The 25,942-nt window shown below is 44.0% G+C and overlaps 12 protein-coding genes across 12 annotated transcripts; 8 read left to right on the forward strand and 4 right to left on the reverse strand.

Annotated features, from left to right (window-relative positions):
- Positions 1-184: 184 nt before the first annotated feature.
- VTP01DRAFT_5695 (uncharacterized protein) lies at positions 185-1,793 on the forward strand (the record flags this gene model as incomplete). The annotated part of the gene is made up of 7 exons (XM_069384515.1): positions 185-206; positions 262-329; positions 396-482; positions 543-826; positions 886-1,227; positions 1,283-1,527; positions 1,597-1,793. The coding sequence occupies 7 exons, from the start codon at positions 185-187 to the stop codon at positions 1,791-1,793; spliced, it is 1,245 nt and encodes a 414-aa protein (XP_069235137.1).
- A 254-nt stretch (positions 1,794-2,047) lies between these two features.
- VTP01DRAFT_5696 (uncharacterized protein) lies at positions 2,048-3,118 on the forward strand (the record flags this gene model as incomplete). Its single annotated transcript, XM_069384516.1, has 6 exons — positions 2,048-2,364; positions 2,425-2,494; positions 2,553-2,645; positions 2,701-2,768; positions 2,822-2,923; positions 2,998-3,118. 6 exons carry the CDS (start codon positions 2,048-2,050, stop codon positions 3,116-3,118), a joined length of 771 nt encoding a protein of 256 aa, XP_069235138.1.
- Positions 3,119-3,166: 48 nt separating this feature from the next.
- Positions 3,167-3,808, forward strand: VTP01DRAFT_5697 (uncharacterized protein; the record flags this gene model as incomplete). The annotated part of the gene is made up of 3 exons (XM_069384517.1): positions 3,167-3,508; positions 3,573-3,617; positions 3,677-3,808. The coding sequence occupies 3 exons, from the start codon at positions 3,167-3,169 to the stop codon at positions 3,806-3,808; spliced, it is 519 nt and encodes a 172-aa protein (XP_069235139.1).
- Positions 3,809-4,048: 240 nt separating this feature from the next.
- VTP01DRAFT_5698 (uncharacterized protein) lies at positions 4,049-5,139 on the forward strand (the record flags this gene model as incomplete). The annotated part of the gene is made up of 5 exons (XM_069384518.1): positions 4,049-4,140; positions 4,194-4,320; positions 4,394-4,852; positions 4,919-5,011; positions 5,080-5,139. 5 exons carry the CDS (start codon positions 4,049-4,051, stop codon positions 5,137-5,139), a joined length of 831 nt encoding a protein of 276 aa, XP_069235140.1.
- Positions 5,140-6,212: 1,073 nt separating this feature from the next.
- On the forward strand, positions 6,213-7,268 carry VTP01DRAFT_5699 (uncharacterized protein; the record flags this gene model as incomplete). Its single annotated transcript, XM_069384519.1, has 2 exons — positions 6,213-6,279; positions 6,349-7,268. The coding sequence occupies 2 exons, from the start codon at positions 6,213-6,215 to the stop codon at positions 7,266-7,268; spliced, it is 987 nt and encodes a 328-aa protein (XP_069235141.1).
- Positions 7,269-7,594: 326 nt separating this feature from the next.
- On the reverse strand, positions 7,595-9,392 carry VTP01DRAFT_5700 (uncharacterized protein; the record flags this gene model as incomplete). Its single annotated transcript, XM_069384522.1, has 9 exons — positions 7,595-7,849; positions 7,916-8,074; positions 8,135-8,238; positions 8,297-8,454; positions 8,512-8,679; positions 8,740-8,859; positions 8,920-9,060; positions 9,120-9,315; positions 9,374-9,392. 9 exons carry the CDS (start codon positions 9,390-9,392, stop codon positions 7,595-7,597), a joined length of 1,320 nt encoding a protein of 439 aa, XP_069235142.1.
- Positions 9,393-9,569: 177 nt separating this feature from the next.
- Positions 9,570-10,966, reverse strand: VTP01DRAFT_5701 (uncharacterized protein; the record flags this gene model as incomplete). Its single annotated transcript, XM_069384523.1, has 3 exons — positions 9,570-10,222; positions 10,292-10,390; positions 10,462-10,966. The coding sequence occupies 3 exons, from the start codon at positions 10,964-10,966 to the stop codon at positions 9,570-9,572; spliced, it is 1,257 nt and encodes a 418-aa protein (XP_069235143.1).
- A 361-nt stretch (positions 10,967-11,327) lies between these two features.
- Positions 11,328-14,848, reverse strand: VTP01DRAFT_5702 (uncharacterized protein; the record flags this gene model as incomplete). The annotated part of the gene is made up of 5 exons (XM_069384524.1): positions 11,328-13,973; positions 14,034-14,149; positions 14,207-14,290; positions 14,344-14,642; positions 14,703-14,848. 5 exons carry the CDS (start codon positions 14,846-14,848, stop codon positions 11,328-11,330), a joined length of 3,291 nt encoding a protein of 1,096 aa, XP_069235144.1.
- Positions 14,849-15,391: 543 nt separating this feature from the next.
- Positions 15,392-16,474, forward strand: VTP01DRAFT_5703 (uncharacterized protein; the record flags this gene model as incomplete). The annotated part of the gene is made up of 1 exon (XM_069384525.1): positions 15,392-16,474. One exon carries the CDS (start codon positions 15,392-15,394, stop codon positions 16,472-16,474), a length of 1,083 nt encoding a protein of 360 aa, XP_069235145.1.
- Positions 16,475-16,655: 181 nt separating this feature from the next.
- VTP01DRAFT_5704 (uncharacterized protein) lies at positions 16,656-21,069 on the forward strand (the record flags this gene model as incomplete). The annotated part of the gene is made up of 24 exons (XM_069384526.1): positions 16,656-16,663; positions 16,719-17,004; positions 17,062-17,166; positions 17,230-17,508; positions 17,562-17,672; positions 17,729-17,780; positions 17,836-18,029; positions 18,083-18,226; positions 18,278-18,359; positions 18,413-18,516; positions 18,572-18,649; positions 18,704-18,845; positions 18,903-18,962; positions 19,015-19,145; positions 19,199-19,321; positions 19,376-19,439; positions 19,497-19,525; positions 19,578-19,673; positions 19,736-20,032; positions 20,095-20,166; positions 20,217-20,504; positions 20,578-20,748; positions 20,813-20,976; positions 21,033-21,069. 24 exons carry the CDS (start codon positions 16,656-16,658, stop codon positions 21,067-21,069), a joined length of 3,117 nt encoding a protein of 1,038 aa, XP_069235146.1.
- A 1,465-nt stretch (positions 21,070-22,534) lies between these two features.
- Positions 22,535-23,957, forward strand: VTP01DRAFT_5705 (uncharacterized protein; the record flags this gene model as incomplete). Its single annotated transcript, XM_069384527.1, has 6 exons — positions 22,535-22,835; positions 22,898-22,978; positions 23,041-23,281; positions 23,346-23,439; positions 23,507-23,723; positions 23,785-23,957. 6 exons carry the CDS (start codon positions 22,535-22,537, stop codon positions 23,955-23,957), a joined length of 1,107 nt encoding a protein of 368 aa, XP_069235147.1.
- Positions 23,958-24,133: 176 nt separating this feature from the next.
- VTP01DRAFT_5706 (uncharacterized protein) lies at positions 24,134-25,919 on the reverse strand (the record flags this gene model as incomplete). Its single annotated transcript, XM_069384528.1, has 6 exons — positions 24,134-24,626; positions 24,687-24,801; positions 24,860-25,112; positions 25,169-25,542; positions 25,620-25,740; positions 25,815-25,919. 6 exons carry the CDS (start codon positions 25,917-25,919, stop codon positions 24,134-24,136), a joined length of 1,461 nt encoding a protein of 486 aa, XP_069235148.1.
- Between the last annotated feature and the right edge of the window lie 23 nt (positions 25,920-25,942).

The raw sequence follows: 25,942 nt of genomic DNA on the forward strand, positions 1-25,942 counted from the left end.
AGATTCGCAAGATTGCCTTATTTACAACGCATTGTTGAATTAAAGGATATGATAGGGAGGAGAAGGGAAAATGGCACAAAAATGGTGAATTAAAGTTGACAGTTCGGCGCACAGAATTTTGGGAATCTGATCGTGGAACACGCTTGGTCTCACTCTCTCTCTTCCTTTCATTTTTCCATACCCCATGTCTAGAAAATACGATATCAGTGAGTATGGATAGCTTACTTCTACGTCGGCATAGTCGCTAACAAAGTCCGTTAGTTCTCTTTGGTGCTACAGGTTTCACTGGAGCCTTGACGTGCGAGTATCTACTTCAAAATGCAGAGCGGGTAACACACATGCACAGTCAGCAGGAGACAACCTTGGCTGCACCAAGTTTCTGACAGTGAGCTTAGAGTGTAAAGTGGGCACTTGCTGGTCGAAACCTTGCAAAACTAGAGGCTGTCCGGGAACGTTTGACCTCCATTGACGAATCAGCTAAAGTAAAAAACGATTTACGCGATCTGGCAACTACATACCCTTATTCACGCGCGCCGATTTAGAATCTTGATCTAGTGATTGCCGATTCTTCCAGACCAGACACGCTTGAAGAAGCAGTTGGCAGCACGCGTGTAGTTATCAGCACTGTTGGCCCGTTTACAAAATATGGCACGCCGTTGGTGGAAGCATGTGTAAAGCATAAGACGCATTACGTCGATATTACCGGTGAATTTGGGTGGATCAAATCAATCATCGATAAGTTCGACAAGCAAGCCAAAGAGAACCATGTAATGATTGTTCCAGCGTGTGGATTTGACTCTGTACCTAGTGATATGGGTACGTTCATGTAAGTCTACATGGTTACATGCATGGCCTTCTATGAGCTGAGTGTAAGTCAATTGTTAGGGTCTGCGATTATCTTCGTAAGGAGCGTAATTTAGATACATTGGAGGTGAAAGCTTCCTTGGTAAAAGTTAGCGGCGGAGCATCTGGCGGTACTCTCCATTCATGCATTGAAGCCGTGACCGACCCGAGTCTTCCAGTATCTGCATCTATGGATCCCTATTTCTTGTCACCCATTCGAGGCATCGATAAAGCCTATTTCCCTATTATGAAACGTGATCGTGACTTTGGAAAGAACTGGCAGGCCTATTTTTTCATGGCGGTCACCAATGAAAAGGTAGTCAGAAGAAGCTGGGGATTGTGGACCAACAGAGGCTATGGTTACGGAAGATTATTCCGATATAGGTAAGCAAATCTTGAGATCTAGCATATGAACAAGAGCAACCTAACTTTTACGTAGGGAACACATCACGCTTCCTTTCTTGCCAGCCCTTATCGTATCCGCTTTGGTGCTATTTGCTCCACTTGCTACACTCCTCTTACGTATTGATTTCTTCAAACGTGTTGCACTAAAGTGTCTGCCTTCATCGGGAACTGGTCCCTCAAGGGAACAACTGGAGTCGGGTCACTTGGAAATGCATTTCATTGCTACAGCTGAAACAGAGCCTTACGATGAACCCGTACGAGTGCGTGGTATTGTGAAAGGTAACCAGCTACATCCAAGACAATCGATAGTTGCCTTTCCTTCCACTAACAGCCATTGGTCTTTTCTAGGTTTCAAGGATCCAGGCTACGGTGATACTTGCCGCATGGTAGCAGAATCGGCATTGTCTATTGTAAAGAGCTACGACCAGTTGCCAGGCAAAGAGGGAGGTGTTTTGACATCGGCGTCTGCTTTTGGCAATACATTGTTGGAGCGTTTACGTGCAAACAATGGCATGGTGTTTGAAGTTCAAGAGATGCATAAGTAATTGCTGATAAAATAAATGTTTAGCGCTTGATTTAAAACCGCAGCAGAAAATCAACCCTCAAATCTATGTGTGAGTTAAGGATACATGCACTTATTTCATTAAAGTGTATCAGTTCAAATGTGATATGCTGTATATATCAGTAAAGAATGCGCGGAGAGAGAGATGTTTCGTCGTGGACAACAATTTCGATGACGCACCTCCCTATCATGGCAGACGACAGACAGTATAGCAGCCTTTTTCTTTCTGACAACATTATGCCTGCAACAGAGATTCTACACTCGCCTGGATCTGATCACACAATGGTCGATACACCTGTTCCGCCGTACCTTGGTTCAGATCCACCGAGAGATCAGGAAGTTGAAATGGCAGAAGAAGAGAGTCAGCGTCTCGACGATCAGCTACGAGAGAAACATGCTATCCGTGTATACGAGGAGACGCATCCTGACCTTCAGCAAAAACAAACCGGCGGCCGCGAAATTGCAGAATACGAAGCAACGTGGACGGTATCGACGTTTCGACCGAACTGGGGTGTGGATAAAATGCGAGACAATAACCCTTTGACTTATTGGCAGTGAGTTGGCACTTTTGTTCATACAAGTTGAAACGCAATATCTTTAATTGGAAAAACCAGATCAGACTGCACGGATCCCAAAGCACCGCATACAATCGATCTTTTTTTCCATCAGGCAACGTTTATCAAAGTAAGAAATGAGCGGCCTAAACGTATCTCCTGTACAGTGCGTATTCATCATGATACAGCAAGTATCTATATTTATAGACTACTTTCAGGATGAAAGCTACACTCCAAAACATATATCAATCAGAGGGGGTACTAACGATCGAGATTTGCATGCAAGTATTGGGGCTTTGGTGTACTAGATCCCATTTTTCTCACTAAAGTAAACAGGAAATTATGAGCTTGGAGTGTGATGAAGGTGTAGGCTGGCAAAACGCAGATTTGACTTTTGCTGCTGGGTAAAATCACAAACTTTTGGATACATTACATTGTTCTAACAAAAAATTCCCAGTGAGCCTGTGCGAGTATTTCGGCTACAGATTGCAATTCTCAACACTCATTTGAACGGTCGAGATACACATGTTCGCCAGATCAAAGTATATTCGATCTTACCGTAAGTCAAAAGGATAAAAAAAGAGAAGTATGTATCGACAGGGAGATGATTTACCGTACGTTTTCCGCTCTTAGCCCATATCTGCACCAGCAGGCATCAGGAGTGCCTGATGACGACCATCAAAGTAACGGCGACAAAAACGACGAGGAGGAAGCTGTACCAGTCGTTCCAAAGATCTTTAAAGGTCTCCGCTGAGAAATTCATTATTTCCCTCTTTTCTCTCTCTTTATTTCTCCTCCTTGGATGCAAAATCGTATATCAATTGTACAATCACCCATTGACCAGCAAAAGTTTGTAATTCTCGACGCTCCAACAGAAGAAACGTTACCGGACTATCTTGATACACTCTTGGATCAAAATGTGACAGAAATCGTTCGTATTTGTGATAGACGAATCGGCAATACATACAACGCAGACGATCTTCAAAAGCGCACAGGCATTAAAGTGATCGATGATATCACCTTTGAGGATGGCGGCGTACCTAGCACGGAAACGGTGGACCGCTGGTTGACACTCACCCATTCAGCAAAGGAGAGAGGCACTGCAATTGCGGTCCACTGCGTTGCAGGAATCGGTAGAGCACCAGTATGCAAGATCTGCAATCTGCTTCTCGCACGCAATGACGTGTCAAAACTTACTGGCTTTGTAGGTGCTTGTTACGTTGTCACTGGTCGAAAGTGGCATGGACCCTCTAGTATGTAATACAGTCCGTGTGGACAAAAAGTAACTGGGAGCTAAAGTGATACTACTTAGGACGCTATCGAATATATCCGGAAACATCGACGTGGAGCTCTCAACAGGAACCAGCTTCGATACATTGATTCGTACAAATCAAGAAGGAGAAAGAGCAAGGGATTATCCAATTGGTTCAAATTCTTAAACTAAATATACGTATACCCTGTACAGCAGAAGGACAGAAATAACTCTTGAGGGCATTGTCTTTTCTGTTGATGAATATACGTATATTTCGAAGATATATAATATATATTCAAGCGGAATGAATATCTCGCAATATGATGGCCTGTGAGTCAGAATTCTGGGATTCTGGTTCCTGTTTCGGAAAAGTAAATTAACTCTTTATCTCTTTTATCCTTTCTTGCTTGCCGAAAGGAACTTGCAATCGGCATGCAGATTACAGAGACTACGTCTGATGGCGATCTATGGGCTAATGTCTTTGGTTACATGAGCATTGCCTGCTGGTTCGTAGTATTTACACCGTAAGTACTAAAATGTAGATCTAGCACGTACGATGCTCAGTCGTAAATCACAGACAACTCTATGAGAATTATTGCCGCAAAAATACAGACGGAGTCTCTGTTCAGTTTCTTCTGTTCTGGATCTTTGGAGACATATTCAACTTATTAGGAGTTGTCTTAGAAGACCTGTTGGTTACCATGGTAAAGCCTTGTTTTGCAGAAATTTTTTTTGTTCAATAATAACCGAGGAGATGCATTCGTTCCCCTTACGTAGCTCCTCATTGCAGTCTACTATTTGTTCTCAGATGTACTGCTTATGAGCCAGACATTATATTATCGCAAATTTTACAAGTCAGACGGGAAAACGGTCGCTGCTGGCGAACGAGATCCGTTGCTGCCACCAGAAACGAACAGCAGCATCATTGAGAACCAAACTACGGTCGACATTTCGTCACAAACGCGGAAGACTATACGTACTTTTACAGTGTCAAGCCTTGTGTTAACAACTGTCACGCTTATTGGATCATGTCTCTATTTCTTTGGCGACCCGGACAACCAAGTGGATCTTTCACAATGGCATCTTGTGCCTCAATTGCTGGGCTGGGCAAGCGCGTTGCTTTACTGCATCAGCCGTATACCCCAAATTATGCAGAACTTCAAAACGCAAAGCGTGGAGGGCTTGTCAATCCTGATGTTCATTTTTAGTGTCACCGGCAATGTTACCTATTGTGTCGTAAGTTGCAACAATAATCAGCGCTTTGTTTATTGTTATTGACGGCGAAGCACACGCACACTATAGTCCATCTTTTGTAAATCTCTTGATCGTACATATTTGCTTATCAATTTCCCATGGCTTCTTGGCAGCGGTGGGACGCTCTTCTTTGATTTCACGGTATGATGCTATTCTGTCCATGAACCAGTATTTTTTTTTCTTTTCTAACAAGGGAGGGGCAAATACAGATTTTCTTCCAATTCTACTTGTACCGGAATCGCACGGAATCCCCCGAAGAGGATAAATGAAGAAAAAACGATGCTCGCCGATCTTTCAGAGATACCACTCCCCATTCTCATTTACACACAAAGAAAGCTTTCTTTTTTTTTCATCATCGTCCACATCATATTCTCCCCCTATTTTTCCTATTTAAGCATTGCATAGAGCGAAAATACAGAACAAAGATATTTTTGTAACCGTACACACGTTACAGGGTCAAGAAAGTTGCGTGCTCTTCACACAAACAGACAGCAAACAAACAAACATACAGATAACTTCGGCTTCGAATGTCAATAAAGCAAATTCATTGTGCAACCGTGATCTCGTACCGATCCTGTTTCCATTGGCATCGGGCGTTCTGCAGATGCCCTAAGTACGTACAGTACATGTACATCATCATTTCTTGTTTCATGGTTCTGCAATAGGGCGCATGTCCTGGCAGAAAAAGAAACAACCCCAACAAAACAAATGATAGTTTGTTATATATCTGTATATAACAGGAACGAGGCCTGAAATGTGCAAACATACATACATACATACATACAAAGCTGCTGTGTCCCGCTCTTGGAAGGATACGGATTGTTGCGGAAAGTTGTGCTTTGGTAGCATGGAACGGATCCCCAAGATGCATGCACGGTGCTTTGATGTGTCCACGCGATCGTCGGCATGGAACTGAAACAGGTGACACTGGACACGTTTGACAAACAAAGCACGCCCATCGAAACGACGAGATAAAAAAAAAAAAAAGAAGTTTATGCCTATCATTACAGTAACCTCAGCTCCGAGATCTTCTCTCTCTTGATGGTGCTGCTGAGTGAATCGGCTTGGGGGCAAGGCTGTTTATACATCGATACAAGTTTGTAGAGTATGTATGTGACCTAGCGTTGTTGTAAAGTTCAAGGTGGAGCCAACCTTGTGTGTGTCTCCTTGTTTGTGGCAACACAAGAACAACGACGCATCTGATAAAATTTAGACCCACCTTGGTGCTTGTTTATACTTTGATCGGCACATGTTTGTCGCAACTAGACCATCATGCTTATAAAAACCTCAGCTGTTCCTTGCTTGTTCCCCCTTTCTTCTAAGTCTATTGTCTCTCGCTGACATGGAAGCTGAACGCGTCACTTTACCCCCTATTGCACACTTGCTGCGCAAGTTGGCTCTAAACGAAGGTGAATGCTTATCCTTGCTATGTCGTCTATGTGGTAGCAATCCAACTAACAACATTTTGTGCCTTCTAGAAGAGACTGCTCATTTACCTACAGCAACGGAGCGACGATCATTAAATGAGCGTGACATGAAAGCACCGGCGCCCACCCGCATTTGCGATTTCCCGCTCGACAAACAAAAGTGTCAGCCGAGACAAAGCATGACAGACCCCCAACAACTAGCACCGCAACAACAACAACAACAACAACTCTGCTGGCAATGTGCAGCCTGTCTAGATAATGCATCTCCTATCTATCACACGCTCCCTTGCACAGAGGGAGCAATAGTCGAACCCTGTGGCTGCATTCGCTTTCCAACCCAATATCCTGCTCCTCCTCCTCCTCTGCCAACTAGCACCACCACAGCCACCACCAACAGCGGCGGCTTCTCTAGTCGCCACCGCCGAGCAATGTCAGCCACGTTTGCTCATCCATACCAGGAGCAGCAGGCACTGCTCCATAATCATCATCATCGTCAGCAGGAACAGCAACAAGAATACCACTATCAACAACAGTTACAGTTAAAGTTGCAGCGTCAAAAAACCATGTTGGCTCTTCACAGCGGACAAACGAGGAGGGGCAGAACCCGGGCGCATACGACTACCGGATACCCACCTGCCATGATTGTCTCGAGCACCAGGTCGCCTCCTCTGCCTCTGCCCTCGCCCGATTACCATCACAGCAGCAGCACAAGGCAGCCTCAAAAGCATCGGTACCACTGCGGACAATGTCGAAAGACATTTACGAGGCCGTCGTCGCTGCGTATCCACAGCCACACGCACACGGGCGAGAAGCCGCACATATGCCAGTTTCCCGGTTGCAACCGCCGGTTCAGTGTACAAAGCAACATGCGTAGGCATATGCGCGTTCATTACTACGCTCAATCAGATAGCTTCTCCGAGTCAGGAGCAGACGACGATGCAACAGCAGCATCGGCAGCGACTCTTTCTTGAACAACTTCGTGTAAACCAGAATGAAAAAATTTGTATACCTCCCCTCACCCCACGGCGCGGTACAGCATCTTCTCCTTCTTCTTCTTCTTGGGAAGTGTATGTATAGATTTTGTTTCGTTTATATATGTATTATATGCAAACAAGTTAATGAGATTAAACCTAGTCATGTGTGTATAGAACTGCTTTTGCTGATAACTAGGTTTCCATATATCGGTTCATTCCATTCGGAACGTATAGGCCTCATTCTCACAAAGACACGAACAGCGTGTACATTACATACATTACTTAGAAAGTTTTGGATATATGTATTACATGCAAATTGAAAATCATTGAGCCCTGGGTGGACGCTTTTTGACGCTGTTTACTACCATGTCAAGTGATCGCCGTCGACTCGCTGGGGCTTTGGTCACACCGTCACCAAAAGGCAAAGGAGGCAAATAGAAGATTTCTTTCCGTTCCTCTTCGGGGGTATCTTGATCATCATCTGAATCAACAAATGCCTGCACATCCTCACACGTTGTTACATCCACTTGTATATCTTCATCGTCTTGTTTTCGTTTGGATACTTCCTCTTCTGGTACCTTGAAAATTCGGTTTATTGTTACCTGATTTGCTAATCGAGTTTGGGAGATATGCCAACAACTTACTACATCAAATTCATCCTCTTTTTCCTCGTACTCCAGGTTCTCTTCTAGCTCAGTAAAGTCAGGTGCAAATGCACTCCAATTGGCTTCGTTTTTAATAGTCCACATGTAAATGTTGCCGTAACTGCTGACCGATGCAATGATAGGTCGGACGGGATGCCACTACGATCATCTTCTGTCACAGGCTGACTAGAAAAATTTTCCTTTTCACATCGAACTTACCGCGAGATCATCCAGTGAATCCTTGGGGCCTTCCAAAATCTTGACCAAGTTGCTTTTTTCCTTGTCCCAAATGTAAATATTATGTTCAGCCTTGTGACCAGACCCTGCGTGAGCACCATACGTACGTGAGTAACGTAGATATAGCTTGAATTATCACCTTACCCCCTACGACGAATTCTCCATCTGCACTGAGACAAGTCGTGTTCCATTGTATTCGATTCACCAGGTCTTGGAATTTGTTTCTTAAAACCGGCACACCGTCGTAATCTTCTAGCTGATACAATCGAATCACTCTGTCGTTGGAGTTGAACAGGATATCTCTGCGGATCATGTAAGAAAAATAATTCCTCCCGAAAAGATATTTTGAGCAAACCTACTTTCCGTTGCGACCCCATTGTATCTCTTTAATGGTTGTTGACGTGACACGCGTTGAATACACAACTTTGAACGTGGTGGAATCAAAGATATACAGGTATCCTTTGGTCGTTCCGGCATATATTCGTTTACCGGTCTTGTTCCACGATATAGCTGACACCGTAAATGGCCTATACATATATCAAAGTTCAAGTACCCGTGCAAAATACATCATCTTTTTTTTTTCTTACCGTGATGACTGCTCCTCTCCTTCTAGGGAGTCCAAAGAAAGTTTTGTCATATGCGCGCGCCCGCTAGAAAGATCTACTACATACGGTGCACTTTGCATCAGCGCCGCTGCGAAAACAAAACTGATGAATGTCAATATTGGGACTTCCCGATAAAACAGATAATAATTCCCAGATTTTCACCTTTTCTTTGGATGCATATGTGCCATTAACGGTGGTGCTTCGAATCGTGCTTTGCCGTACATCTCTGCCGTCAGCAAGTCCCACAATACACATGTCCAATCTTTTGAGACTGTTAAAAGATATCGTCCGTTGCGGGACCAGCTAGCAAACACTTGTTATTACCAACATGTATTTGACAATACCTGAAACGTTATATCTACCTGACGTTTGTTACCGGTTTGCAGTGAGCCTCAACGTCGCGGGCGATTCCTTTGGTATCCATATCCCATACAATAAACCGACCGTCCTGGCAGCCAGCTGCCAGCAATGTTCCCCGTCGATTGAATTTGCAGTTGAGAATGTCGCCGTCTTCAAGCGTTTCTCCAATCACCTGCGGGTATTCTTGTTCCCATGGATCTTGAAACACGCAGATCAGTGCAAGAATGGTTAATCGATCGTTCACGTTGATCCGTACCGAGCAGTTCCAAATTCATGTTTGCTCAAGGTGGTACAAAATTGGGAGAAGAATGATGCGGTTTCAATGACAGAAAGTAGTGAGTGTGATCTTATTTTGTACGGTTTCTCAGGGATGGAATAACAGACAAAAGTATGAATTACAGTGATTATTATAATAAAAGTAGATGACTGTGGGCGCAGGTGCCACTACTCTGTTAAAAGTATTCACCCGCTCTCTCGGGATATCGGCTCTGCATTTCTCTTGTTGGTCCACGGAATCTATCTCCTCTAGGAGACGGTGGTGGAAGATGATGAGGATGGTTGTAGCGAGGCGGACTATAATATTCGTCGTTGAAGTCTCTGTATCCTCGACTTGGCGACCGGCTTCTAGCTGGAGGCTGCGCTGGTTCATTTAGGAAACTACCTCCACGACGTCTGGAAGATGCACCGTAATCATCGTCTGCTTCGTAGCCAGAGTATTTGCTGCGGGAAGGTGACGGTGGCGGCCGCGGCGAGGGCTCGTACACATGTGGTCGATCAGAAAGTCTTTGCTCATGTCTATACATATCTTCTCGTTCGCGGTCTCTTTCTCTGGACGATGGAGCCGGCGGCGGTTGCTCCGGGCTGCTAGTTTCCCACAATTTCTGTTTTCTGCCATGGGATCTTCGTTGCTCTGCTAATGGAGCATGTGTATCTTCGTTCAAGTATTCATGGCTGTACCTTTGTCGTGAGGTTACGGGTGATTTCTTTGCAGCTGGAGTTCGAGAGTCAAACAGCCAATTTGGTAACGGAGCATTTTTCCTTTCATAGTATTCACGAAGCACTCGAGACACGTGTGTTTCGCCTTCCCAATCCGATTCATCAGACTCTGTTGTAATTCATTATTGTTGTCAGTAAACTACACATTACTGCTGCTACTTTAGCCGTAAAAGTTTACCAGGTCCTCGATCATCTCGGCTTGGAATCTTGTCTGCCATATTTTGTGTCGCTTGTACCAGCTTTGTCCAGAGTTTGGTACTCTGCTTTGGCTTTTCATCTATCATGCAAAAAAGTTTGCATACATTATTCCCTCTTGTTTTTCTTTTTCTCTAGTCGTTTCTGTCTTACATTTCTCATTCAATTGCTTGAGTTTGTCATTTTCTCGAATTTTTCCCCACAGTTTCCTTCCCGCAGTTTCTGGTGTCGACTCGGGAAGGTGTGCAGCAAACTTGTCGTAATAGATAGATGCATCCTCGTCTTCCATCTGAGGCTCCGGCTGCTTAGTGCCAGCAGCAGAACGCACCAGCCTTGACCATTTGCCACCACCACCAGTCGACGTCGAGGTAGCCGAGGATGCTTCTGATGGTTGCGGACTGGATGACCATGTTCCTGACGACAACGATGCTGCTGAATTCGGCCGAGACCTTTGGTTGTCGCCGTCGTATGACGGCACAGGTTTTCTAGGTACTTTGAGTGCATTGCCATCACCGAGATTGGCCGGCAACGGAGGCAGCGGTGGTCGAACGACGTCCTGGCAACGATGCCTAGCAGGATAAAGACCTACGTCTTGACCGCAGTCTTTGCAACATACAACAACTTTGGATACTCTATAGTCGACAGTCTGAGCACCCATTATTATGGAATTGAAAGAAATAAAAAAGAAAATGCGTGCTGCAAGGAAAACGAGGGGAAAGCTGTCCTAGCGTACGATCGGTGTTACTTGCACGAAATGCCCGTTTCTAAATTTGTTATCCTTGCCCCTCCGCTGGCAGCGTTTGTAAACACACAAATAACTCCATTTGGACAGCGAGCATTTGTCACTGCTACCTTAGCATGCATGCTATAAACGCATTATAGTACATAATTATTTATTCGCTGATATGTACAAGGGATATGAGACTAATGAAATAGAAGGGAATACTAGCCTAAGCAGACTCGGCCGACTTGTCCTCTACTACATTTGCTTCCGCAGATGTAGAAAATGTATCCTCTTTTCAATCCTTTTCAACGTCAACGTCAATTAGGTTACTCTCCTGAAATTCTTCTGCATCGTTTGTTACACTAGTGTTGACTACTTCATCCGAAGTTGTAGCTTCTTCGATGACGATACTCGCATCTTTGTCTTCTACGTCTACATCGATATCCGCAGACATGTCATTGACAGCTTTCTCGTCTTCCAGTAATTCCATGTCATCAACATTTTCTCCAATTTGCTCAGTTGCACCATCCATTTCCTCATTAACTTCGGCCGCGTCTTCATCGATACCAATATCCATCTTTTCGTCTGTTTCCTCTGGCAAAGCTTGAGAGTCTTCGAGTCCATCCTCTTCCATGTCGTCCTGCTCATCTGCTTCCTTGTCGTCTTGTATCACTTCACTGGAAGTCTCGGCGATTGCCTCAGTTTCCTTCTTTTCGTCACCATCTGCTTCAACGCCGTTCTCGCTGCCCTGTACTCCATCCTCATCAAGCTCTGTAAGGTCAATAACATCAGTTGCACCTTTCTGAGGTAATACATCCGCTTCATCTGACAAAGGAACAACGCTGTCTTCCTGATTATCTGCTGATGGTGATGGCACATATCCTTCTTCTGCAGATTCAGCTGCATCGATAAGTTCACCATCTTCGTGTGCTTCAGCGTGGTCATTTGTCTGTTCCACGGATTGCGCCTCAGTTGATTCCTCTTGATGTTCATTTCGGGTATCAGCATTGGATATTTTGTTTTCAGAAGCTTCCTCCTCCTCCAAGTCCTCATTATCGAAATTCGGCGTTTCCAAGGCCTCTCTGCCATCGCTTTCAATTTGCTGTTCAGGGAGATCTTCACCGCCATCGGCTTCATCCTGCTGCTCCGACGGCTCAAGTTCATCTTCTTCTGCAGTAGGCTGTTGCTCGGATGGTTCAAGTTCACCTTCTTCTGCAGCGGGCTGCTTCTCTTCATGCTCCGTTTTGTCTGATTCCAACTTCGCATCTGAAGCTTGAACCGTTTCCTCAGCAGCAGTTGCTGCTTCCAAAGTTACTTCAGATGCATTGTCTGCAACTTCAGCAGTCATTTCTGTAGCATCAGTTTCCAGATGTTCCATTTCGACCTTACGCGTATCTTCGTCAACATCCTCGGTTTTCAATATGTCGTCAGCATCGAACTCATCGCCAAGTACCTGTGGAGTGGTGACATCCGCAACTTCTGCTGACTCTTCCTCCCGAATTTCTTCTTCTTCAAGTTTCTCGTCTGGCTGTGCTGCTTGTATGGGCGAAGGAGTGCCAGCTGCTGGAGATACTGAGATCAGAGGTGATGCTGTCTGCAACTCCCCTGCTGTTGCGTCAAGAAGCGCTTCATCATCTTGCAAGTTACCACCAGGAGTACTTGCAAATTCAGCCAATTCGTCCTCAGCCGATGCAACATCTGCACTCGGGCGGACATTGGTTTCGTGTATTTCTTGAACGGAAGCTTGATCCTCTTGCTGCACTTCTCCTTCCTCAGTCAGATCGACAGTAACTGCATGCTCATCCTGAACTTGGTTGTCTACATTGACTGTTTCAGGCAGCTGACCCTCCTCTTCAGCTTCGGGTACCTCGAGACCCTTGTCAGTAACAGCATCTGCGGGGATGTCGTTATATTCTTGCTCCAGTAACCCGGCTTCTTGCTCTGATATTTCAATATTTTCACCCTGCATGCCTTCAACGCTGGTATCACCTAGCTCAGCAGCAGCAGTCTCTTCTAGTTCGGTCAAATCATGCACCTGGTCTTCAATTGCCTGTAGTCTTTCTTCTGTTGTTTCTCCAGTTTTGTGCTCTTCCACGGTTTCAGCTTCCATATCCAATTCGATAATCTCTGGTACCTCCTTCGTTTGATCCTCAACAGTATCCTCTTTCTTTGGTTGTTCCACAGTAAGGTTTTCCATGGATTCATTCGATTGTGCAGTAACCTTCTCGCCGAAACCGGAGGAAACGTCGAATTGCTCCTCCTGGGCAAGCCGTTCTCCATTCTCAACATGGTCGATCTCAGCCTGTTGCTTCTCTCCTTTCAGTATATCTGCAGTCGTGTTGATCTCCACATCCACCTCCTGGGACTGCAACTGATCAGGATTCTTGGATTCCTCCGACTTTAGCGTAGAACCCATCTGGCGTAAACGGGCCATCAGTGCCTTTCCAGTCTCGCGGAATTGCATGCGCGAATCCCTCAGATACTTGATCCTCGATTCGCGATATGCAGCTGAAGTCTCTCGCATTTGCATCAAGAAACTGTATTCGATCTCCACGATCTGAATCATCCATTCATAACCGCAAAGAGGAGCTTCTTTGTTCAAAGCGAAACGGCGAGGAGTCTTTACCAATGCCTGTCGCCGATTGACCCATGGACAGTAATCTCGATGGCCTCTTACAACGTCGAACTTGGTTGTGGAAGCATTATCGTTCAAAAATGGATTCTGCAGTCCGGCTAGATTGATCTCATGCAAGCAATGGTGACACTTCAAAGCATTTTCATCCGTTTCAGTGGTCAGATGGCGCCAACCGAAAAGTGGAAGGAGGTACGATGTGCGAAGTGCATCTGTCAAAAGCGAATCTGGAGCGAACGTATACTTTGCCTCGGAAGACGTTTCAGTTGCCCTGATGAAATATTCAAGCTTCCTCATTTGGATCTCGTCCTATATAGTTCATGTTAAACTTTATCGAAATGTAAGTAAACAGGGAAAACGTGTGCTTACCATTGGATGTTCGACGGCAGGTAATTGATCCTCACAAGCTCGAAAGTTACGACTTTCTGTCGTTATGAGATCAAGAGCTTCCGACGACGTACGAAGAGGGAAAGAATAGACCTCATCTATAGCCTTGTCATTAATGACAATGCGACAGGTCATACATACATACGCATACAAACCTGGACAGCTGTTGTGTCTCCAAAAACAATCTTCACGATGGAAACTAGATAAGCTATCTTCGTATTTTTTGATAATCTCATAAACTGTGTACATGTGTTAGGACAACGCTCATCAAAAACTATAAGAGGGTATATACCTTTCTGACTTGTAGGTTGATAAGGCGTAATATCGATTACAAAGTTATTGCAATGGCATGTCTCGCAGGTTAATTTACAAACATCTTGATTTGGTCCACAACGATATTGAGTATCAATAAACCCATGCATGGCACACTGGAGCGCATTTATGGGTCTCTTTCGATTGACATATGCTGAGCTGAATGTGGACAAACGCTTGTAGAAAGCATCGCGATCCAGATTAGGTAAAGTAACCTCGTCTTTTGCTGTAAGATTGGAGTGAATGCTCGCTTCAGATGTTACTTTCGTCCGCTTGGAACTAGAAAGAGCCCAAGTTAGCAAAGAATTAGAAACGGTGTGATTGATCAAAGGTTCTTACCTTGTGGACGAGAACGAATTATTGTCATCCAAAGCACGCTTCATCAAACCTCTTTCACGCCGTATACTAGCTGCATATTCTTTAAGATCGTCTGCACGCTTACCCAAATCCAGGTCTGTTATCATTCTGCTATCAATTGTACTCATTAGTTAGTAAAAAAATTGGTTATGAAGTCCAAATCAATAGCGAAGAAAAGGATGGAAACAGGCCAGAAACAAAAAGCATCTTGAGGTCAAAGTCCCCGAGCAAACTCCGACAACCTACTCTCTATGGCGGCAATCTTAAACCTCTGAGGGTCGTTATCATCAGAAGTCTATGTAAATGAATGGAGTAAATGATAATTGTCGGAAGTCTCAAAAGTGAATTATTTATATGAAGGCTAAAGCTCATATTCAAAATGGATCCTTTTGCTTAGTCACTTCTCGGTGTTATGATTCAGTCTAAAATCCTCGAAAATTCAAAAGAAGCTTGCATCGGATCTTTTCCTTACTCTACTCGTTCTTGGTATTCGGTTTCTTATGCGTATTTTATCGCTGCATTTCTCGTCGTTTTCGACTATACTGTTATTATGTCTCTCAGCATCAAACGCGCAGAGGTGGGCTGGGCCAAAGACATCAGCAACTAGGCCATTACACACTGTATCGTCCGCATCCAGGTCTGCCTTCGCGACGTCTTCACGCTCCAACTCAATGGTTTCATCCTTTCTATTATTCCCAAGTTTAACTGACGAAGATATTGAGCTTCACGAGGCACGAATTGCTATGCCTACTCAGCAAACGGACAATCAACGTATAAACGCGAACACGGAAAATTTCGGCAGTGATCAGTCAACTGCACAGGGTGACTCTCAAGGCTCTAGCAATACTCTGGCCATTATTGTGGGAGCAAGCAGCGCAGGATTTGTTGCCCTGGTTGCACTCGGATTTTTGGTACATCGCTCCCAAGCTGAAAATATCACCGTCAAGCAATTTGTATCAAGATTGGGTACAGCACTACCTGGAAAGCGAGAACCCAGTGCTGCTCCTACTCCCGTTTTGGTGGAGAGTAACAGTATCGAAGAATATCAGAAGACAATGATGAGCCCCAATGAAAGCCTAGCTATAGCGATGGAGAAGAACCCATTTGAGGAATGGGAAAAGAAGTATGCAGGTCTTCGTCAACATTTTTTCGATGTCACTGTATCTTCAGAAATCGACAGCGAATCAAGCGTGGAAAGCAGCGTTAGCAGCAGCAGCAGCAACAATGACAACAGCAATCGAATCAACATAGATTTACGAGATAAACATACTACCTGGTATGGCTCATTCGACAGCGAGGGTTCTAAAGATCCTCTTTCACGAGCGAAAAGCCTACCGACAAATTTCGATGATACAACATCATCCGCACACCTGTCCAACTTTCAAATCCAAAAAGTTGACAGCGACAGAAAGCCATCACAGAATATTGAAGAGGCTGCACAAGGATCTTTACACAATATTGCGGAAAATGATACCATGTCAATTGGATCAAGATCCAGTTGGATAAATTACCCTCTTCGCAAGCTTCTACGATTTCCTAGGCACTTATCTTCGTCTACAGTTCTGTTACCATCAACTTCCCAAATAACCGTGGTCTCCACTCTATCGCCTGCTCTGTTACGCCCTGCACGCCCAGTCACTCCCTTTGATTTACCACCGGATACGTTTATTCCTATGCAGAACTGTCCTTTCCGTCTCGTGTCTAGGGAGGAAATTTTACAGGATCCTATCCGAAGACTGGGTCAGGATTCCTAAATGACACATAGAGTCTAGCAAACGTTCATGTAAATATCGTTTTAGATAATTATGTACATTTTCAATATGTTTCCGAAAACTGCCCTGAATATGCTCCGTGCGGCGCCAGAATACCATAAACGCGTCTTTGTACTCTCCGCGACGCGCTTCGTTCCTGCTTGTCCTACCAAACTTTGAAAAGATGCTTGGGTAGGGCATTGTGACCATTGTAATCACTGCAGCAACTAAATCTATCGAAATGCAGCTCTCACGGAAGCGAAAGCCCGGCGGAAGCTAGGACACCGAGACGTGGAGTACAATCACAGCCAACTACACCTCATCGCATGAACCAGAACAGGACGCCGCAAGCACATACACCAACACGCATACCACCTGCCAGTTCAGCATATCGCTCATTCCCTAGAGTACATACGAAGCCTCCAGACTTTCAAGCACTTGCGAGAGAACAGAACTCGTCACATAGAGCCGGCAGCAAGCGAAGTAGTTCGGATAACTTTATTGCATACAATCCAGAAAAAGAGCCGATCAAGGTGCATACAGCGATAAGAGACTAAAGCATAACTTAGCTGAACAATAGTCGATTGTAGGCATATTTACGTATACGCCCTAGACCTCCTGGAGCAGATCTGGAAACAGAGCAGCCGTATCTACAAGTGGTTGATGATCTGGAAGTATCAATGACACCTCCCGAGGTACGCGACAGAGCTTGCTTTTCGCAACTACATACTGACTTGTGATAACTTTGCTTGTCACAGAATTCGAATGCGTATAGGACACGCAACAGAGCACCCGAACGTTATAAGTTCACAAAAATTTTCACGGAATCTGTCACTCAACAAGACTTTTTCAATAAGACAACTCTGCCGCTCATTCAGGACGTTTTACGAGGAGAAAATGCTCTGATATTTGCGTATGGTGTAACCAACTCGGGAAAGACATACACCGTTATGGGTACCAAGGAAGATACAGGCTTGCTGCCGCGTACACTCGATGTAATTTTCAATAGCGTCAAGGGCTACGTGAACGATTCCAAGGTATATGGTTAGTACCATTGCAGGATTTCAATTACTAACACGCATACAATTAGCTGAAACCGGCTATGCATAGCCTGGTTCAGGCGTACGAGGATCCAGCAGAGGAAAATAGACAGATTCTTCGAAAAGTCGGTCACCATGATAGCCCGCACCCCGGAAACTCTGTAAGTGCATATATTATCAACAGGAATGGACTTTAAACTGAACAAGAATTATCAAGAACCCCGACCTCTGGTATGGTTTCCAGCCTCCAGCTAAACGAGATCGAACGAGTGAGTTTTTATGTGACAAAAGACTAAAGTGAAGTCTATTAATAGAATATTATAGTTATCTCTATCGATGAAAAATTCGAGTATGGAATTTGGGTGTCTTATGCAGAAATATACACGGAGAAGATCTATGATCTGCTCGTGCCTCCCGACAGACATTCAAAGCGCAAGCAACTATCACTCAAATATGAGTTTCGAAGTGGTCACAAGTACATTTCCGGTCTGAAAGAAGTTAAAGTGCAAAACATTGAAGTATGTTCATAAACAAAGAAAGAAAATTCCAGAAATTAACCTTCGGTGCGCAGGAAGCATATGCTTTGCTGTACGAGGGACAAAGAAATCGCGCTGTATATTCTACACTGATGAACCATACAAGCAGCAGAAGTCACAGCATATTCACAATTCGGATTGTGCGCGTACCCATTGATGACGAAGACTATGTTATTGAGGTATGAAATGCGTATCTATAACCCAGATCCATACTTACATTACGCATAAAGGATCCATCCTACGCCACAGTTTCCAAGATGTCTATTGTTGATTTGGCCGGCTCAGAGCGACACAGAAATACATTTAATACAGGTAAATTGCAAAATCCATCATCGTCTGTGACAGTTTTCTTACAAATTGTAAAGGACAACGTCTCAAGGAAGCGGGCAATATCAACAAGTCGCTCATGGTTCTTGGTCAATGCATGGAAACTTTACGACTAAATCAAATGAAGGCTGAAATGGGCAAGGTAAAACCTGAAAGCGCATTATTAAGTGTATATTACTGAATCGATCTACTATTAGCGGCAGGCCATAGTTCCGTTTAGGCATAGCAAATTGACTGAATTGTTTAAAAGTTCGTTTGAAGGAGACGGCAAAGCGGTAAGCTATTGGATAAGAAGATAACTAGAATCTCCATATCTTATGGTACTTTAGGTCATGGTAGTGAATGTTAATCCATTTGACACTGGATTCGATGAAAACAGCCATGTAATGAAGTTCGCCGCCGTAGCAAAGGACGTTGCTACTTGGAAGCGAATTCATCCAAAGCTGGATCTACACGGAGTCTCCGGATCAGGTATTTTCATGTCTATTAAGTTCGTTTCATTCGGAAACTTGACTAGACAATATACAGTCAAACGGTTGCGTACTAGCTCAGACGAGAAACGCCGTGCACCAGCGCGCCCGTCAGAAGGTTAGTAATGGTATAACTTGTTCTCTATATTGTAATACTGAAAGTGTCACAGATACAGAGTTGTTTGCGTTTGAGGACCTTAATTTATCAAATATAAGCGAAGATGATGACGACGATGACGGCGAGGCAGATGATCCATTCGTTGATAATCTGATTTTTCAACTGGAAGATCTTCGTGATAAGGTAAATTATCGGAAATTAACCGTTCTGGGAACTTCTGATTGATCTCTTTATAGTGGATAGAAGCAGAAAGCAGATGCGCTACCCTGGAATCTACAATACGACAAGAAGTTGCCAAAGAAATGGAGACTGAACTTCGTAGAATGGAAGATATTTATGTTTCTGCACTTAAACGAGAGGTATTATCATGCAGAGCATGGTTTGTGTCGAGAAATACTTAAATGCTATAATAGAATGAAATGAATCATGAACATCTAGTAGCTTACTCTAACAGTCAGCAAGAAACCGATGAAGATCGTATGTATAGTATATACCGTCTATGATAGAAACGAAGCTGATTTTGGAAAAATATAGACCAAGCTGAAAATCCGTTACTCGTGAACGTATGTAGTATTCAATCTTAAATATGGTGCTGGCAAATTAACACATCTTTAGTTACAAATAAGACAAGAAAATTTGACGCAAGAGATTGAAAGGCTTCGAATGCGTATGCAAGAACATGAGGCAACGAAGCAGAGCCTATTACAAAAGGTAATATTCAAAATTTTCTGTGACTAATCGGCGATAGTTAACCGAGTACGTTGATGAAAAAGATATCACAATTGGAGAGTGAAAAACGTCAAGAGCAAGAAAGTGTCCGACGATTAGCTGAACAACTCAGGGAACAAACGAACGCCAATAATGAAAGAAACGAGGATACTGCACATAATCGACCAGATCCAGAAAATACTCGAAGCAGTGTTTTCCGAAAAGATCCATCATTTATGGACCTTGATAACGAAGACTCTGCGGCTGAGAACCTCCAACGAGAAGATAAAAAGGATGAAAAGTTCAAACAAATGCTGGAGCTGAGAAAGCAGCTAAGACGAAGCGTATTTAAAGGAAAAGAGGTACGATTTTGAAGATAACATTCTACGCATGCTTTAAACTTTACTAAATCTATCATTCGTAGTATTCGCCAGACGCAGACTCTATCATGTCTCAAGTGGAGAATTTTGATGGAGTCACGTTTGAACTGGTCAAGGTACGTCTCTGGATTACTGTTTCTCAATCGGGTTCTAATCAAAATTAAAGGAAACAAATATGGGCAAGCTCATGAAGCTTATCGCGCAAAAGAAATTCGAAAATGACCCTCACAAGATCCAAGAGCGCGCAATCAAGCTCTTTAAACACTTTGCAAGGCTGTCTATACCCGTCCTGGCTCCACCTGCATTAAATAGAAGCACAACTAATCCAAGGGATTCTATTCGAACGGTGGTAGTCAGCGTTGATGCTGGTCGCGAGGAAGACCTTATCTCGGAGATGAGAGTTGCCTTGGATACACTGCAGCATGAGAATGCAAAACTTAAAACAAAGATAAAGGTACATATCATTTGAGGAAACGAGAAAAGGATTTGCTGCGGAATGCTTAGCTATGACTGCTCGCTCTACACAGGCCATGCAAGAAGGACATCGACGACTCAAGGAAGCCTTTGAAAAAACAAGAGATCTCGGCAGTGATATTACATTCGCGTCAGCTGGCGTATCTGTGGCGGTGAATAATAACGGTGATAACGTCGATCACGGCCCAATGCCGGCAGAAGAACCGCCAGCAGCCGAGAGCGAGGTATAATTAGCTATGGGAAAATTTTTCAGGCATATCTTGTTTAACTCGTCATCGCACTTGACAGCTTTCGGTATCCAACCGGCGTGCATCGACAGCGTCATCTGTTGCATATGGTTCTGTTATGGATACATCCATGTTATCTGTGGAAAATGCTAGCAGCGATGAAGAGTTATCTGGAGATGGTGCGAGTCCATTCCTTCGATACGATTCGAAGCCGAAACGAAAGAGGTAAGCTTTTGGTAGACTTGACGAAGTACAAGCAAGGCCAACATATCCTCTTCTAGAAAGCTTCGGGCGCGGCAAGGAGCACCTTCCACCTAAAACTGCGCAGTGGACTCGTGATATATGTCAAAAGGATTTAAATAAAGTGCTGTGTACATTTATGAGTTGCTCTTTTTCCTTCTATTCCTTTTCTTCTTGAATGTCAATGCAGGCAATAGATTCAACTTACAGCAAGCGAAAATCCTACCGAAAAGATCGTCATTTACTCTCCAGGAAAAACGAGTGGAGCTTTTTTATGCTGGAAGACGAATGGGACCCGCTGTCAAGGAAACCTAGCATCTTGTCTTTAAGCCGTTTGTACGACAAATGGCGGTTAAGTGTACTCATTGCAAAGCTGCAGGTCAGCCTGAGGCGCTATCAAGAATCACGAGCACAGCGCAGGAAGATGCGACGGGAGAAACTACCACAAGATGGCAAAACAAACCCTTTTGAATAAGCAGCTTTTTCAATTGTAAATCTAAACCCCAAAGCCTTTTTCTTTGTAATTTTCTTTCCCTGTACGTATGTATTGTTTCTTCTTTTTTTTTTTTCCCTAACAAAAGCTATGGAGAGTTTGTTAAGTGACGAAAAGAATCGATGTGCTGTGTAATCTGAATCGGAAGAGGGCGGCTGCATGCGTGATTCAAATGTTTGGCATTCACGCTTTCTTTGCTTTTCTTGTTACATATTAGTGAACACGTTGGGAAAAAAGTTTCCATGGATGCAGCTTATCTGGGAAAAGGATAATTTCTTTAGTTTAGTCAGATGCAGCAGCAAAGTTTGCCACATGGTCAATAGCAGCAGCTTGCAGTGCTGTCCAGCTCGACAGAATGAATCAGCGTCTAGCATACATACTTGCGGAGGCTTTACATACTGATGGTTTACAAGCAACTACATTGACATATATATATATTCTTTCACATTGGACGGACAGCACGAGGGATGGTATCATCGATTACGAATACCTCTAGAAACTCTGTCGAGCGTTCGATAGCAGCGTTTTGAGTGGCAAAAGGCATATTCATCTGAAGTATTGTAGTAGCCCACTCAGTAACTTTTAGAGACGAGGAAATCGTAAAGTTCGCGTAATTCTTCCCTTGAGTCTCGAGTTGAAGAGATTGCCTGCAGTATATCAACGTCTCTTTGCCGTCAAGATCCCACTATCTGTGCGGGCGCCATCAGATTTTGTCATCTTAATGACTGTCTTTCTCCATAACAATAATAGCTTTTGTATCAACAATTAAGCATATCTTTCCGCCATGAAGAGTTATATCAAATGCTATTACAGACGCAAAGTATATTTTCGAATACATTCCTTCGTATGTGATAACGAGGTTGCACTCAAAACCGCAATGGCTATGATACAGATGCCCATGTACCAGAGCAGGTGAGATCAATCACCGTGGAAAAGAAAGCAATATTGTGATGCGTCCTATACGTATTACGGCAATGATAACGGCAGAAATGTGTACGCGCGCTGCCCAACTCAGCGCGACTTTCTTTCAAACCACGTTACCTGTTAACGATGAGCCGATTCCCTGCTAGAGATGAAGATGACAAAGAACACCAAGAAGAGGAAATTGTTAATCAAGCCGAGGCTGACGAATTAGAAGAGGAATCGGAAGAACAAGCAGAAGAAGACGATGACGAGGAAATCGAAGACGAGAATGAAGAAATGGAAGAGTTCGAGGGCGATCCTGAATTGGCTCACTTGACTCAGCAGCTCAATGAGAAGACTGATCGCGGGTTATATGATCCTTCACAAAGCAAAGAAGAACGTCGGGAGATCCGCCTTCAATACCGTAAACTTATCACCCGGACGGAAGGTACAGTCTGACATATTTGCATGCAAACCAAGATAAGCCGAGCTCACAAGTATATAATCCAGAGAATCGGAAGGACTATGTAAATAAGGGCAACAATGGTCTATACGAGACGGTCCAAAAAGCCAACTTGATATACAACAAAGGTATACGAGAGGAAAGATGAAAGCAAGTTAACAACGCTAATGCATGAAGCATTTTTTTTCAGTTAAAAACACGCAGGAAGCCACCCTTGATTCCAGGCTACTCGTCCTCTCAGCTGATCTCGGTAACCAAAAGGCGCGCAACCTGAGACTCGAGTCGCAGATGTTCAGCGTGGATGAGTTTGTCAGTAAGATCAAAAGATTTGCTCGTCCGAGAGCTGGCGACGATGATGAGGATTTGAACTGGAAGAAAATTGGCCAAAAAGCGTTTCAGTTCAGTGCAAGAGTACAGTCCATTGATTTCATGCAAGTACCTTATGCCTGGTATCTCCAGACTTGCATATTCATTAACTTATAATCTTCTTGACAGGCTTGGTCCCCTGCGTGTCGAAAAGAAGCAGCGTAAGATTACCCGACAGGTGCGAATTGTAAAGAATAAGGAAGATCTCGTCCAGCCTACACAGGTATATTACCATTGAGAACAAAGAAAAATTCACAGTGATCTAGGTTTGACTTGATATTTGCAATCAGCTCCAAGAATCCGATATTCAACAGCAAGAAAATGAGACGCTGAAAAATGTCAATGCAATTTGGCGAATACTTGACGAACGAGGCCAGACCAACTATTTCGAGTTTGTGACGAATCCAGAGTCATTTTCACAAACAGTCGAAAACATTTTTTATGTATCGTTCTTAATCCGAAACGGCGTAGCAGAGATTGATGATTCAAGCGGGCAACCATTACTGCGTAAGCTTTTGTTACAGGCGATAAGTAACCACGTTTACTTAGCTTTGGCTTGATTGGATAGGCACCAGAGCACCACCGACGGTGGATGAGCAAGCAAGTATTGGAAAGAAACAGATTATTATGAGTATCGATATTCCCATGTGGAAAGAAATCATTGAGGCATATGACATTCGAACCCCAATAGTTCCCACGCGTGCAAGACGGCAAGCAGTCTCGAGTGGCAAATGGTATTAAACTTATCGGACGCATCTCACATCTGAACCTACATTCTCCTCTTTCAATACCTATACTATCCTCCAACCGTTTACCAGCATCACATCATTACTTTGCTGTTCGCAATTCATGTTATATAAATGAAGCAGGACTATATGACTTATGTATATATACATGGAAATATTAAAAAGGATTGTTTACGAAGATTGCGCAATCTTATCTCGAAGGAGGCTGCGAAGATAAGCCTTGTAAATATTCACTGCACTTGGCGGTGGTGGTGGTACGAGCGATCGATTGGACATGTTACTTTGTCTGTGCACCCAGTTATCAAACTGACGAAAGAATTCCTGATGGACGTGCGCCAGCACCTCTTGCACAACTGGAAACAGCGAGACGTTCCAGGCTAAAGCGCCACTTTGCTGCGTGACAACAACAATGTTATCGTGCTGGTCTTGAGGCCACATTCTAGTTTCGTCATCTACTATCAGTGGGAGGGTATATTCAGATCCGATCGACTTGTCTCGCAATGCACAGAACGAATACAGAGTTGTGAGGTCTTTGGGCGGACGGCTGGGATCAGGTGATCTCTTGATATAATCGTGCTCGGAACGCGCAGAGTATATGACACCTCGGATTCTAGTGCGCTGAGGATCCAAAGCATTCACGACATTGTCAACATAATTTTGATCACTAGCAGGTAAGTTGGGTTAATTTGTTTGTGTGGTACAAAGACACTACACGCCTGCTTACCCCAGTGAACAAACAGAAATATCATAATAGTTCTGCGCCCATTCCAAAAATTCATGCACTCGTTCTGTCATTACAACCCTGCGTCCGTCTCGCAACACTGCAACGCGGTTGCCACCTAGAACAAGCATATGTGAATAATTTCGTATCTTTGGATATATATCAATCATACTTACAATGGGGCAAGTCCTTCTCTGGTACCTGTCGCTTGCTACCTTCGTCACCTACAGCACGCACAAGCGTATCATCAAGGTCAAGCACCAGTGGCAACCGCCGCTGTGACAAGAGCACATTCACTGAATCCTTTACAATTTGTGTCAAAGCATCGTGTTTGCAAAGATAACCGAAAAGGAACATTTTGTCTCTTGAAGCCTTAAGATGTAACTCCCACTGTTCTCCGGTCTCCGTTCTCATGGTGAAATAAGCGCTCTATCCAATGCATTTGAGTTAATTCTGTAGCAATGAATAATCTGTCTTGTCTTTACCCTTCGCAGTCCATACAAGTCTTCAAAGTAAGGATGATCAGGATGCCGGAACACAAAGTTATGCTGTAATTCGCGCTTTGCCATGGCTACAAAGAAGCCGCGAGGATAGGCGCCTTCGATCTGATACGATTCTTCCAGAAATACGCGTGGCTCGTCCCCGCGGAAGATGATCTCGCACGGAACAAGCTGAAAGTGTGAAGTGCCATTGGATCCACTAAATTGGCGGTCCAGCAACAATGGCTGTTCCTGAATTACACGTTCAAGTGATATGCGTGGGCTCCATACATCAGGTGGTGCCCTTGCTGTTTCCGGGCCCAGTTTTGGACACGTCGGTGGTGGCATAGGCGCACTTTCTATCGGTGCGCGTGCAGGTGCTATTATATATTTTGAGAGAGAGAGAGACATTAACACCGCCTTGCCGGATACGCCAAAGTGGAAGGTCAATACTTACCGGCCAAAGTTGGTCTGTTGTCATGGAAAGGAGCGACTGTCGAGTACGACCGTCTGTTTGTGTTTCTTTTAGAGTCGGCAGTTACTATAAACTGGAGCGCGGTGCTGAGTTGCAGAATAGCCTGCAGAAGAACACACACAATTCTCTAATGTCAAATCATGTCATTGCATAAATCATGAGAGTAGAGTAGCTTACAGCTCGATCTCTCACGGCAGGATCATCAAAGTTTACAGTCCTTTCAATGGAAACGGGCCCACTTTCTCCCATGGGTTCATCGTTCAGCATTGTGGACAGATCCATTTTCGATCCTTTTTTGTTTCTTT

This window comes from Rhizomucor pusillus, assembly GCF_041956525.1.
Source record: "Rhizomucor pusillus strain CBS 183.67 unplaced genomic scaffold VTP01scaffold_24, whole genome shotgun sequence".
In the NCBI taxonomy this organism is placed as follows: Eukaryota; Fungi; Mucoromycota; class Mucoromycetes; order Mucorales; family Lichtheimiaceae; genus Rhizomucor; species Rhizomucor pusillus.